General features: G+C 38.4%; 1 protein-coding gene across 24 annotated transcripts in view; it reads right to left on the bottom strand.

Moving 5' to 3' along the window:
* Positions 1 to 14,816, bottom strand: part of Kif1b (kinesin family member 1B) — a 151,015-nt gene that overhangs the window by 77,220 nt on the left and 58,979 nt on the right. For 9 of the 24 annotated variants that reach the window (XM_078025256.1, XM_078025267.1, XM_078025268.1 and 6 more), the window contains 3 exons: positions 11,034 to 11,167; positions 2,268 to 2,347; positions 940 to 1,015 (listed from right to left, as the gene is read on the bottom strand). In XM_078025256.1, the coding sequence (XP_077881382.1) occupies positions 940 to 1,015; positions 2,268 to 2,347; positions 11,034 to 11,167 (290 nt within the window). Of the gene's footprint in view, positions 1 to 228; positions 280 to 939; positions 1,016 to 2,267; positions 2,348 to 11,033; positions 11,246 to 14,209; positions 14,252 to 14,816 lie in introns of all 24 variants that reach the window. The other 15 variants (XM_078025246.1, XM_078025248.1, XM_078025254.1 and 12 more) reach the window with 7 other exon arrangements.

Below are 14,816 nucleotides of genomic sequence, written 5' to 3'. Positions count from 1 at the left end.
AAAAGACAACTTACAAATCTAATTAGCTAAAGGTATCAAACTACTCTACGACTATGATTATGGAGTTAGGAAAGTAACTACTGAAATCTTAAGAAAATCGAAGGGGAAAAAGAAAGAAAACAAAGAAGGGAGAAAAGAAGTCTCAAAGGATAAGGGCTGGAACTGCTTTACTCAGTATAATGGTTATAAATAATATAAATCACTGGAGCAGTATTTTTCTACACAAACCTGAACAGTTGAAATTGGTTCCAAAAAATTATAGAGCAGAGTTGGTGACTTCTGTGAGGGAAACGTACATAGAAAGAGTAGCCAAACTGAAGCACAGTGTGCAAGATTACATTGGAAATTTAAAAGAAAGCAACAATGAAGACAACCAAAAGGTACAGATTTGTGGCCTCTGAGTGTTTTTGGTTTTTTTTTTTTTTTTGTAAACAGGATAGGTATTTTGGAAACAGGGTGCCCTTGTCTTTTAATACCATACTATGAAATGAAATCAGAAATTTCTGAAATTATTCCAAATAACAAGATAAAAAAGAGGAGGAGTAAAGATCAGCATTGAAAGACAAAGTAACCACTCACCAATTCAGTGTTTTTCTCTCTCTTTTGGGTACTGGGGTTTGAACCCAGGGGCGCCTTACCACTGAGCCACACCCCCAACCCTGTTTATTTTTTATTTTGAGACAGGGTCTCACTAAATTGCCTAGGGCTTCACTTAGTTGCCAAGGATGGCTTTGAACTTGTGATCCTCTTGCCTCAGCCTTCCAAGCCACTGGGATTATTATAGGCATACATCACCATTTCTGGCCCTTTCTCTCTCTCTCTCTTTTTTTTTTGGCAGAGTGAGGCACTGAATCCAGGGCTTTGAGCATCCTAGGCAAGTACTCTCCCACTAAGCTATAATTCCTAACCCCCAAGCAGAATTTATACATTGTTTCTTACCTTTTTAGGTGAGAAAACCCCTAGAGTTCCTCCATCTTCTCGAATGGCAACTCCCATCTCAGCCAACAAGGCCTCTCTGGAAAAAACAAGTTCAAGTAAATTAAATACTTATACCAAAATGTCAATTAAATCAGTCAGATAAAACGGAAAAATAAAGTTTGATAAAGTATATAAAGCAAAAAACAATTAGTCAAATCTAGAGTTGGTAATGCAAATATGGAATTATGTGCTTATCTCATCAATAATGAAAAATTATTTTTAAGACAAACAGCCCAAAGTAAATACTCCAGTATAAAAGTTCTAGTCACCCAGATAACTGTCAGCCTGTAGCTCAAGGATGGAATGCTTGCCAAGCATGCACAAGGCCCTGGGTTCAACCTCCAGTATCACAAAAAAATAAAAAATAAAAAACAAAACAAAACAATCCTTTGCCTCATCTGATTTTGGAGACAGACAGAAATTCATAAACTCAAAGAAACACCCAGAAGCTAAGGAAATGACTTGGATATATGGAATATGGTCTATAAATGTGATTTTTCTCAAATGTTATTTATATACCCATGCCCACCATTCATTTTGATTCAGTAATTCTAGCTTAAAATCTCTAAAACAAATAAGAAAATTCTTATTTTTTGTTACATTTACTATATCAGTACATTAGAACTTGATCCCACCTCATCTTCTTGTGAAGGGGGAAGAAAGAAACTGTTATTTTTTAAGTATATATTTATTCCAATAGCGAAAGTACCATTTTGGCTTATGCTCACCACTTTACAGTAGAAAAGGGATATAGTGAAAGACAGTGGTAAGAATAGCTCTTTGGATTTGGGCCTTTGTCAAAGGTAGTCTACTCTCTGAGAAGAAATACTCTTCCTCAATTTGTTCCATTTTTATGCCACAGCAACAGGTAGTATGGTAACTATTATGCACATGATTCCACTGAAAACCTTTAAATATGTGGACTTCTCTTTAAAGTGTATATCCGACTGGCTGCAAGTACCAGCCCGATTGATAATTTGTCTTGTGTTTCAGGAGTGGAAGTTCTTTCCCCTCCTAGTATTAAGGATTATTCTAGGGGCACTCTACAACTGAGATACATCCCCAGCTCTATTTACATTTTTTATTTTGAAACAGGGTCTAAGTTGCCCAGGCTGGTCTGGAACTTGCAATCCTCCTGTCTCAGCCTCCTTTCAGGTGTGCACCACCATACTAGGCTGTTTTTAACTTCCATTTCATCTTTTTTTTTTTTTTTTTTTTTTTTTTTACAATAAAAGAAACCCAAATGCCCCAAAAAACTTAGAAATATTCCCAGATTTTAATCTCCTGACCTCTCCATTCTGATGGCCTCTGTTTTACGAAGCTTCTCCTCCCAGGTTTCATTCAACTCAGCAATGATCTTCTCTGATTCCTAAGAAAGGAAGTACATGGTTAAAGTGGCAGTCTTTCAATATAATGTACCATGTTCAAGAAGGAAAGCAAAAAAAAGATTGTGCCCTTTGAGGATATGGAGCTGAATGTAAAGTGATGAGGCTTTTTTCTTTTTTAACATGTAAGGTAAGAATGCTAAAGATTAGGCTAGGGGCTGGGGATGTGGCTCAAGCGGTAGCGCGGTCGCCTGGCATGCGTGCGGCCCGGGTTCGATCCTCAGCACCACATACCAACAAAGATGTTGTGTCCGCTGAGAACTAAATAAATATTAAAAATTCTCTCTCTCACTCTCTCTCCTCTCTCACTCTCTTTAAAAAAATAACTGTCTGGCTTCTTCATGAGAATAGTATGCTTTTAAAAAAAAAAGATTAGGCTAAAGATTATATGTCAGCCTCAAACATATAAATTCTCTAAGTTTTAATTAAAATACCTGTCTCCAAGTGTGGGCCTACGTACAGAAAGGTAATGCTAACATCCCAAAATACTTTTTCTGACAACCACTTCTACAAAAGAATAAAGTCTCCAAAGGTACTAATTGCTTTTGACTCACAATAATTTCATTGTAACATAATACCCTTCCCTGAAAGGAAGGATTTCTAATAACCAATATAGAAAGGCATAGTATTAAATCTCCTATAGCCCCTGAAGTGTCAATCACTTGCCAAGTACTCGTTACATCTTACAAATGTAAGAACTAAAATGTGTTTTCTGCTTTCTAACTATATCCTAAGGAGAGAGAGAAGTAATTGATAACTTAATTGATACTAATGTATAACCTTACTATATGCCAAGCCCTGTTCTAGGCAACTAGAGAATGTCAGGAACAAAATGCCTGCCTTCTTGAGACTTATATTCTAGTAAAGACACCAAGATAATTTTGATCAATAAGTACACAGGGGGCTGGGGTTGTGACTCAGCAGTAGAGTGCTCTTCTAGCATGTGCGAGGCCCTGGGTTCAATCCTCTGCATCACATAAAAAAAAAATAAATAAATGTATTGTACAAATAAAAAAAAAAAGTACACAGTGTATCAAACCATAGTGTTCTGGAGTACAATAAAGCAAGGAAAAGAAAGAATGGGGAAGGGTAGGTGTGGATGCGATCTAAAGTGAGTCTATTCAGATAGGCCACTGGCTAGGTTCCACATGAGCAGAGATAAGGGGAGGAGCAAAAGTTGCCACAAGAAGATGTGAGGAGGGACAACTGTGTGGCTACATGTCTGAGAACTGAGAATGGGTATGGTAGGAGCTAACAACAGTGTGCTAAGAACCAGAACGAAAGCACTCAGTTGTCTGTGAGAGAGGTGAACTGGGGATGAGTAATGCTCACATGGAGGAAGAACAAGTAGGTTAGAGTGGTGGGAAAGGGGATTCAAAAAGGGGGAAAGAAACATACACAAAAGCAGGAGCAAATGTTAGTCATGAGGACAAAAATCACAAAATCAGGTGATAATGATGATGATGACAGTTAATGTCAGTAATAGTAGTGATTAATGAGGACAAGTCTTACAGTCCACAAAATACATCATTTAATAGATTACTTTAAGAAGCCTCTGAGATCCCAAAACATAATCATCTACATAAAAATAAACTATGAATAGTAAACACAATAAACTCTAAGGTGTCTAGAGTATGGTTTTCTGGAACTTCTGGGTTTCCAGAATAATTCCACCATTGGAATAATTAATTCCAATTAATATCAAAACCAAAAATACACCAAAGGCAAAAGAAAGGGAACACATAAAAAAGCCACAAGGAAAGACTCAAGCAGCAGCTACAGGAATTTCAGGAGTCAAGAGAAACAAACAGGACAGCATGGTTTAAAAGAAAAGAGAAAGAACAACTAGTAAAGCTAGGCAAAGAGCAAACCAGATCAAAGAAACAGCAGGGCAGCTGTGCACAGTGGTGCATGGCCATAATCCAGAGACTCAAAGGCTACCACAGAACAATCACAAGTTCAAGGCCAGCCTGGGTAATGAAGCCAGATACTGTCTCAAAATGAAAAATAAAAAGGGCTGGAGATATAGCTTAGTGGTACCATATGCCTGGGTTTAATCTCCAATGCTATCAAGAAAAAAAAAAAGAAGAAGAGCTGGTTACATAGCGGGAGAAGCTAGAACAAATCTGTTGTGGGGGTTTGTGCAAAGGTGGCAAAAACTACATAAATTGGCTCTTCTTGGTCCACAGTGCACACACAGAGTGAAGTGAAGGGCTAGCACCACTACCTAAATAACATCAGTATCCTCAAGGAGCAATGATAACTAGGCAGAGCACCTGCCACTACAAAGCTTATCGGGGAACCAAAATGCCAAGCTAGGAGGAGGCAATGAAGACAAACCCATATGATTCCAGCACGGAGTGAGAAGTTCATGAAAGGATGCTTGCCTGATCCCAAGGGATCAAAGCTACCTATCTAAAGCACCACAGAATTTACTCCATAGCTAATGGAGTGGTGTTACATTCTCCTGTACAGTACTCTAAACTGCAAGTGTAACACAAGCTGACACCACAACACACATTAATTTTAGGCTTTTAACAGAGGTAGGTAGAACCTACAAAGTGAAAACTGAAAACAATGGTACAGGACGACCTAAGCAAATCACCTGACTTAATACTGAGTAAAAAGCAGCCCACAAGGGGCTGGGGTTGTGACTCATCGGTAGAGAGTTTGTCTTGCACATGTGAGGCACTGGGTTTGATCCTTAGCATCACATAAAAATAAATGAATAAATAAAATAAAGGTATTGTGGGAAAAAAATAAATAAACAAAATAAAGGTATAAAAAATAAATAAATAAGGCAGCCCACAAACCACCTACATTGATTAGGGAATACAAACTGACAAATAAGGAGTTTTGTTTTTATTGTACAAGCAATTAAATCCAGGATCATGTGTAAGCTAGGTAAAGGCTCTACCACTAAGCTACATCCCCATCCCACACTTTTTAAAATTTATTTTTGAGTCAGTCTAAGTTGCCCAGCCTGGCAACTTAAGATTAACTTGATTAATTGATTAACCTAAGGCCACACTACTCACGGAGCCAGGTTGAACTGGGTTTCCTCTTACTGTTCTTTCTTTAAATAAGGCAAAATCAACAGTTTTTCAAGTACATAATCTACTAAAGAGCTCACAATATGAGAAAGACTGAAGGATAGTCTGCCTTCAAGCCTGAACAACAGCCTTAGTGTGGACAAACAAATAACCCAGAATAGCCAATAGTTCCCTGCTGTTAGTATAAAAGTCAATTTCATCTGCAGGCAGCCAGGTATGGCAGTGTATAAAGCTGCCCATAACCCACCCAAGGAGCCTAATGTGAGATGGAACAGCAATGTTGATTCATAGTTCAGAAATGAGGGCTTGAGGAAATATGCACATACTACATTTTAAAAAAAACCTGCCATGCACCCCCGTTATCCCAGCCACTTGGGAGGCTGACACAGGAGGATTGTAGGTTCAGCCAGCGTCAGCAACAGTGAGGCGCTAAGCAACTCAGTGAGACCCTGTCTCTAAATACAAAAAATAGAGCTAGGATGTGGCTCGGTAGTTGAGTGCCCCTGAGTTCAATCCCCGATAACCCCCCCCTCCAAAAAAAAAAAAAATCCAAAGACAAATGAACATAAGGAAATTTTTTAAGCTCAAAGGAATGCTGGGCTCGTCAACTCTTTGCTCTCACATCATACATGTCTGCATCTGTAGTTATCTGTATGGCACTGGCTAACAAATTATGCTTATACAGCTACACAACTTAATTTCTCTTGATGATTCACTTATCAAGGTAGAGAAATACACAGGAAAAATCAGAAAATACTTCCATGAAATGCTTAAATGAGAGTTTTGGGTTTTTGTTTGGTGGTGCTAGGGACTGAATCCAGGGCCTTGCAATGTAGGTAAGCACTCTACCACTGAGCTATATCCCCAGACCTAGGTTTTTTTGTTTTTGTTTTAAGAGAATTTTAATATTTATTTTTTAGTTTTCGGCAGACACAACATCTTTGTTTATATGTGGTGCTGAGGATCGAACCCGGGCCACAAGCATGCCAGGCGAGTGCGCTACCACTTGAGCCACATCCCCAGCCCCCCAGACCTAAGTTTTGATATGTAAAAGGTTAAATGCTTACTACATGAAACATTCCTTAAAGGAATCACATAGCCAAAGTTTTACTGTACTGAATATAGCATGCCTTATAAGTGAGCTCTAAGTTGTATAAAGTTTGGGGGCCCTCAGGCTACTTAGCCCAGCGTCTGCCCTTGCCAGTTTTTGTAGTGGATATTTATGGGCAAAGCCTAAGCAATGGAACTCACAGTACTGAATTTGATGCCAGACTATAAATACCAGCCATCACAATGCCTATAAGCTGCATGTTTAAGACATTATTGAGCCCATTAATTCCAGAGATTTAGGAGGCTGAGGCAGGAGGATCAAAAGTTTGAGGTCAGTCTTAGCAAGTTGGGGAGGCCGTCTCAAAATCAAAAATATATTTTAAAAAGGGCTGGGAATGTAGCTCAGTGGCAAAGTACCTCTGGGTTTAATCTGCAGTACTGAGAAAACAACAACAAGGGGCTGAGATGTGGCTCATGCATGTAAGGCATGCATAAGACCCTGGGTTCCATTCCCAGGACCCGCCTCACACACACACACAAAGCCTATTGAACAAGAAAGCAATCGATTTAAGTCAGTTTAAGCTGTGACTTAAATGAACAACAATTACATATCACTTTCTTTCTCTAGAGAGGTTTGTAGGGATCAGATATTTGCTACATATGAAAACAGGCTATTCAACAAACAGAAGCAGCATTAGCCTGTGAAAATTAGTATACTAACTGATCTTTTCTTTTTTTTTTTTTTATTGTTGGTCGTTCAAAACATTACACAGTTCTTAATACATCATCTTTCACAGTTTGATTCAAGTGGGTTATGAACTCCCAACTTTACCCCGTATACAAATTGCTATATCACATCAGTTACCCTTCCATTGATTGACATATTGCTTTTCTAGTGTCTGATGTATTCTGCTGTCAGTCCTATTCTCTACTATCCCCCCTCCCCTCCCCTCCCCTCCCCTTTTCTCTCTCTACCCCTTTTCTTAAGTAAAGCATAACAAGAAGCTGCTAGGAAATAACCTGCTAGGAAAATGCATTCAGGTTCTCTACTGCTGTTTCCATTACAATATTTTCCTCCTGCAGTGCCATACCTCAGGAACACAGCTCCAAGGCATTCTTGGGCATGTCCATTATGCAACTGCTATCTTGCTTCAGGGAAGCAAGATCTTATCTGCCTGCAGCATTAAAATGCAGGTCTATCCGAAAGAATTCTCACCACTCACAAAATAAAAGTAGAAGAAGGCACTTATGCTTCAGTGAACTACCGGGCTGCACTGTAAAGGAGCCATTTTCTCTCTAGAATAAAGCTAGGGAAAAGGGAAGATCTCATTTATGTTGTCTTAAAGGAGAATTAAACTAGAGGAATATATTTGCTGATTAAAATAAAAGTTTTGTTTTGTTTTAATGGGAAGTAGGAAGGTCAGGAGAGAGAGCTCCCTGCATAATGACAGCATTATTCCCTAGAAACTACTTGGAAGACACTGGGTAACCTAATTCCAGTTAATGTCTTGACTCCTAACATCTGACATTATTTTCAGTTGGTTCCACTTGGCAGTTAAGGAGAAATTTCTCTTTCGTACCAAGGCAAATGTCAAAGAATAGGGTAATCTCATTTGTGCACTAAGCCTTTAATAAGCAAATAGTAAGATTCAAAATCCCCAAAGAACCGACCACTTCATATTCAATATTCAGTAAGTGGGAGGTCTCATTACTTCTTCCCACAGAGCCTCCTGTTTCCCATCATGCGCCAAACAGAGCCTGCACACTACAGCAGTCCTGATGCTTATTTGTGAGAAAATTCATGAATGAAGATGCCTTCTGCATAGGGCTTCACCTAGGTCCTAAGTAAAACTTCAAAGTCAATTTTATCAACAGCAGAAGTCACCCTGCAGCCTATAACCTTGAATGGAAAGACTTTTCACTGGCTCCTCAGTTGCCAGGCATTTCAGAACTTCACACACTTTCTGAGGAAGAAACAAGATCATTTGCCCTCTCCCCCGCAAGATTTAAAGGTAAGTATTTTTTTTTTTTTAAGAGAGAGTGAGGGGGGGGGGGGGACAGAGAGAGAGAGAGAGAGAGAATTTTAACATTTATTTATTTTTTCTTAGTTCTCGGCGGACACAACATCTTTGTTGGTATGTGGTGCTGCTGAGGATCGAACCCGGGCCGCACGCATGCTAGGCGAGCGCGCTACCGCTTGAGCCACAACCCCAGCCCCAAAGGTAAGTATTTTTAAAGTTAGAGTACAAGGGACGATACAGTCATTTAACATGTACTGAGATTCTTAATCATGAACAGTAATCAGTAGAATGCACAATTAGATCAAGGTCTAGTGGAATGAGCTTTGAAGTTTCATTTCTGCTTTTCAACAAGTGAGGACAGTAAGTAAAAGGCAACAGCTCAACTGTTAATAAAGAAAGCCTGGCTCAGTGGCGCATACCTGATATCCCAGCGGCTCAAGAGTCTGAGGCAGGAGGATCAGAAGTTCAAAGCCAGCCTCAGCAACTTAGTGAGGCCTTAAGCAACTCAGCGAAACCCTATCTCTAAATAAAATATTTTATTTAAAGGGGGCTGGGAATGTGACTCAGTGGTTAATCCCTGGTACCAAAAAAAATAAATAAACTTAAAAAAAAATAAATACACACTGAACATTTCTATATAATAAGCTGCATAATTAGCACATATCCACACAAAACACATTGGATATGGACTTTAAATGTTATATTTATTCACTTTTAAAAAAAAACTTTTTTAGGTATAGATGGACACATTACTTTTATTTTATTTACTTATTTTTATGTGGTGCTAAGGATCAAACCCAGTACCTCACATGTGCTAGGCAAGCGCTCTACTACTGAGCCACAACCCCAGCCCCTTTACTCACTTTTTGAAGTGAGTAAAATACCAAGGGAAAAGGTGGAATGACCAAGAAGGAAAATGCTGAAACCCATTTTTCATATAAAACTTTTTCAGCCTCACCTAAAATCAAAATGAAATATCTGACATCTTAAATTATTAAGTTTAATTCACTTGTAGTGGTAAAGAGCCTTTTAATCACCAGTCCAAGTGTCACTGTTCAACTGTCCCTGAATGAGCAGCAGTCCTGGGAACACTGGGCAAAGATGAGGAGTACCAATACTGGCTGCACGGCTCTAATCTGCCAGATGAAAGACCACTCTCAGATATGGATCAAACTATCTTCCTGGAGGTACCAAGTTGGGAAGCAAAAAAAGTTTTATGTCTTGATGTCATCTGATGGATGGCAGAATTCCTGGTAACCTGTATCAGCACCATGGGTGACAACTGTCTGCTCTCATCGTAGTCATTGAAGGGAAAGGAAGAATCTCTGAGTGGTAGGCTTTGCTCTGACGTTGACATTCGTGGAGAGAGACATGACACAAAGCTGGGTGCCATGGGCAAGTAACTTACATACAGGGCACCACGGCCCTGAGTCCATATACACCAGCACAGGAAGAAAGGCCTTCCTCTATGGTAACCAGAGGGTGTCAAGCTTTCTGAGAGCTTTCAAAAGACACAATTTCATGTGCATCTGTTATGGCTTAGATGTGTCCCCCATAAGAAAGCTTAGAGATAAAATGACTGGGTTATGAGAGCCTTAACCGAATTAGTGCATTAATCCACTTGAATGGATTAAATGGGTGGGAGCTGTGGGCGGGTAGAGTGAGACTGAGAAGGCAGGTCACTGGGGACATGCCTTTCGGGCACCCTCCCGACTGCTTTCTTCCACAAGCTCTTATGCCTTGATTGATTGATTGATTGATTGATTGATTGATTGATTGATTGATTTTGGTATCAGGGATTGAACCCAGGGTCCCTTAACATATCACCAGCCCTTTTAATTTTGAAACAGGTCTTACTGAGTTGCTTAGAGCCTCCCTACGTTGCTAAGGCTGACTTCAAACCTCCTGCCTCAGCTTTCCAAGCCACTGAGATTACAGGTGGGTACAATCAAGCCCTATGATGCCATAATGTTTTGCCTCATCTCGGGCCCAGAGCAATGAAACTTAACTGTCTATGCACTGAAAACTATGAAACCATGACACAAAAAAAAACTTTTAACTCTTCTAAAATTGTTCTTGTTGGGTATTTTGATCATGGGGTAAAAAAGCTAACTAAACAGAATATGAATAAACCTAGTACAGCTACATGAATGTCCAACTCTCCTTAATTTCATACTAAATTTACTAATAGAATAATGGCTCTACACAGAATCCCCTCATCAAATGAAACCAAATGTTTCCAGCTATCTCACTTAAAACTACTTTATAACTAACAATTTCATTGTGACTTATAAACTATCTCAAAGTTAATGTACATATCTACTTATCAGTTAGTTCATGTAACAGCTTTGTCTGGTCAGGTCAGACTCAAACATTTTGGTGAAAAGAGATTAACAGAAAATACAAAATTCTGTTTTCAGGATACCTCTAAGAATTAAAAGTTCTTCATGTGCTAAGCCAAAAATCTCAAGTGAGTTTCAGTTCTAGTTCTGCCTTGGGGAGCTACACAGATGGCCTGCCTTTCACTAGTCTGAGTGTTTACATACCTTTAGACGTTCAATGGCTTCCTCTCCTCCAGGTGTAGACATGATCCTCTCCTGAATGCTGGTCACAGATGTTAAGCCCACCTGACTACTGAGTGAGCAGGAAGATGGAGATGATGTAAGGGAGCCCATGGATGCTGTGGAAAAATTGCCAGGGCGTTGATTCTCAGAGGCTAGCAAGTATCTATGTTTATTGTTCTGAAAATCTTTCAGATCTGGGAGATAAAAAGAAGGAAAGACAGAAAAAGAAAAGAGGGAAAGGAACAGAAGAAGGAAAAAAAGATAGGAAGGAACACCAGTGTAAGAAAGGATAGCATTACAGCGCAAGACAAAGACATGTTTTAATACAAAGACAAGTTACAATCCATCTAGATGGCAGTTCTAAAACATGGCTCTTTAATATTGGTATCCTAGAGGTTAACAATCTCTTCTGGATTTAGAAACTAAAAATCCCAAGGTGGGTTAGCATTTTATCTGGCAGGAGGTAAACAAAGCCTCAAAGGCACTCTATCAAAACAGCTAAAGAATATTTCTTGTATTTTTTCTACTGTTCCACATCTACAATGCCTTCACATTTATATTACCTTGAAATTCCATGACTTTGTAACAGTAAGGATAACAATGATCATTTATTTATCAATAATAATCCATATTAACCTGGTTAGAGTTTTGTGGAATTGTCAAAATTTTTCCAAAAAAATGTAAAGAGTTAAAAGAAAATTCTGAGCACTAAGCAGTAACATTTCAATAACATTTCAATATGCCAAAAAAAGATTTTTAAAATGTCTTAAATCAAAAAAAGAGGTAACTGTATAAATGAGAGGAATTTTAAGTCTAGCTAAGAATACAGAACTGAATGCTTGCCCCAACAGGGAAAGGCAATTAACAAATTAATAAGTTCTGTTGTAGTTTCCATATTTCTATTATAAGACTGATTATTTGTTGACTTAAGTAAGGCCTTTACTGTGCATAATAGTACCACCATAGGGTTACTGGTAAGTAAGCCTGCTTTCTATTTTGATATATAAGTTTTGGGAAAATATTTTATTTATGAAGGTATCCAACAACTATAAATTTAGTTCTGAAACTTATTTTTGGTTAAAAAAAAAAAAAGACACACAAAACAAAGTTCATTAATTCACTTATTTGTGCTTTCCTCCATTAGTCATTTTCCCCAAATGAACACCAGAGGAAAACTGTAGGTACTGGCACACTCCTATTTTAAAATTAGCTCATTTTTAAAGTTAAGAAAATCTACATTGCTTAAAATTCATACCAAAACTAAATTTTCCTTAAAGGATATGAGGCAATACAATTAAAAAAACACTACTCAATTCTCTCTGTTTTTACTATTTAATCAAAAGCCAGTTCTTGAAGCCCCTCAAAGCGTGTGGTTGCTTCAAGACAGTTTGAAAACCACCATCTGCAAATATAGAAGAACATAGGGAAACAAGCAAAGACGCATGTTTTAAAAGGGAGATAGGAACTAAAGCAAAAAATTCAGCCACCAGCTGATGGTAGCAAGGTGGGAAAGAGGAAGATGGATAAGCTTAGAAGGTCCCATGGACACATGCAAGCCCTAAAAGGAGTTAAGTAGATCCAAATGGAAACTGAGAAGTAGTCAGGACTGCTTTTCTTTGCAGTTAAGGAATTCAAACTTAATCATGCATGATTTTCAGGAAATGCCATAGCTGCTCAGAGAAGAGATAGGCACCAAGCTGGCAGCAACAACACCTCAAGCATAAGAGCAAAAACAAAAAGGCATCCTTTCCACACCAGTATGGTTCACCTTTGGAAATCTCAGACAGAGCTGTTCCAGTCCAAGAGTCACATGTGTATCAGGACAATTAAAGGTCTGGGGGGCTAACCAATCACGACAACTAGGGCTATATTCCAGTTCTCCTCATTGTGTGACATGCTTTACTGCACAACTAAATCAATAAGAATCCAAAAATTAAACCCCAAAACAAGGTTCTTCACATCTTTGTGCATGTGTGTCTATGTGAGCACTGGGGATTGAACCCAAAGGTGCTTTACCACTAAGTCACATCCTCAGCCCTTTTTATTTTAAGTCACTAAATTGTTTAGGGCCCCACTAAGTTGCTGAGGCTGGCCTCAAACTCGGTGATGCTTCTGCTTCACCTCTAGAGTCCCTGGGATGACAGATGTGTACCACTGCACCTGGCTATTCTTTAAATCTTGTAAGATAACAAAGCTTACGTGAATTTTAAAAGGGTAAACAATCATTTCCTCATTAGCTCAGGGCTACCCGTGGAGAGAGTGACCTGTTATGTCATTTCACACATATGGACTCTTCATTAATCTGTAATTTTAAAATGAGGAAAAATGTTTATTCAACCTTTGAGTAAAGTAAGGTTCAAGATATGAAAACACAACTGCAAAAGCATAGGGTGAGTACTAACCCAACTTTCATAGAGAGCTCCTCAGAGAGTTTGGCCAGGTGGAAGTGGTTTTTTAATTCTAAAAGTCTTATATTTACAACACTAATTAAAAAGGACTTCTTCATTAAATAATCAATTCAAGAGGCAAAAATAAATAAATAAAACCCAACAACAACAACAAAAACCAGTATAATGATTAAAAGCCAAGGGCTCTGAGTTATACTACCAAACTGATCATACTAGAAACATGAGGTCTCCAGGTTACTGGCAAAATGAGAATAATGGAACTTTTTCAGAGTCAGTGACAGAACTGAGATAATATGTTTAAGGTGTCTAGAACAGGGCCAGGTACATTATAGACTTATATCAAAAAATGTGAGCTACCCTATTTGATTCAAATATATGATATGTCAAGATTATTGTACTGTCATGAGCAACTAATAAAATAAAAAAGTAAAAATTTTTTTAAAAAGTGAGCTCCTATCACTATCCTCATAATCTATGATTTGGGACTTAATCACATAGGGGTAGGGATCTAAAAAGTGGAACAGTAAGAAATTCTTACGCCTTCACTCAAGCTAAAAAATTGAAGTTCATCAAAGATAGCTTTGCTAAATGGAAAAAGGGCAAACAGGAGAACTTCTGATTCCACAGGATGCTCCGTCTGGGATTTCCTGTTAGGATCACTGGCATGCAAAGCTTATTTTTAAGGCTGATCCAGCAGAGGCAGATTAGCAACTCAGCATATTAGGAATAACCAATACATCAAATACACACATTTGCCTCCACTTCCAGAGTAATCATCGATCAATGGATCAACTGAAGGTAAGCAGGAGGGAAAATACAAGAAGGGTCAAAGTTCAGGTTCAGCAGTGACAAGAGAGGAACAGAGCAATATTCGGCATTGGGAAGATAAAAAAAGTTAATACTTAGATTATCATTTTTATAAATTATATTAATTAACTTGAGCTCTAACCACCAAGAACTAAACTAAAACAGGCCTTGAAAATCTATTAGAATTTCAAAGATATAATATTAATTTTACACTGAAAAATATGCTTTATTAAACAAACATTCTATTTTATCTAAATAATCTATTTTACATACTTAAGAGAACATTTTGAAATGTTGGATACGAAACCCAGGGCCTTGCACATGCTAGGCAAGTGCTCTACCACTGAGCTAAATCCCTAGCCCTTACTAAAAACAACTTCTGCAGGGTGAGGTGACACATGCCTGTAATCCCAGCAACCCAGGAGTCTGAAACAGGAATATTGCAAGTTGGAGGCTGGCCTTAGCAACTTATGGACACTGTCAACAATTTGGTGAGACCATGCCTCAAAATGAAAAAATAAAAAAAGCTTGGAATGTAGCTCAATGGTAA

The sequence above is a fragment of the Ictidomys tridecemlineatus genome, chromosome 11 (genome assembly GCF_052094955.1).
Source record: "Ictidomys tridecemlineatus isolate mIctTri1 chromosome 11, mIctTri1.hap1, whole genome shotgun sequence".
NCBI lineage: Eukaryota > Metazoa > Chordata > Mammalia > Rodentia > Sciuridae > Ictidomys > Ictidomys tridecemlineatus.
This window is presented reverse-complemented; position numbering and strand designations above follow the sequence as displayed.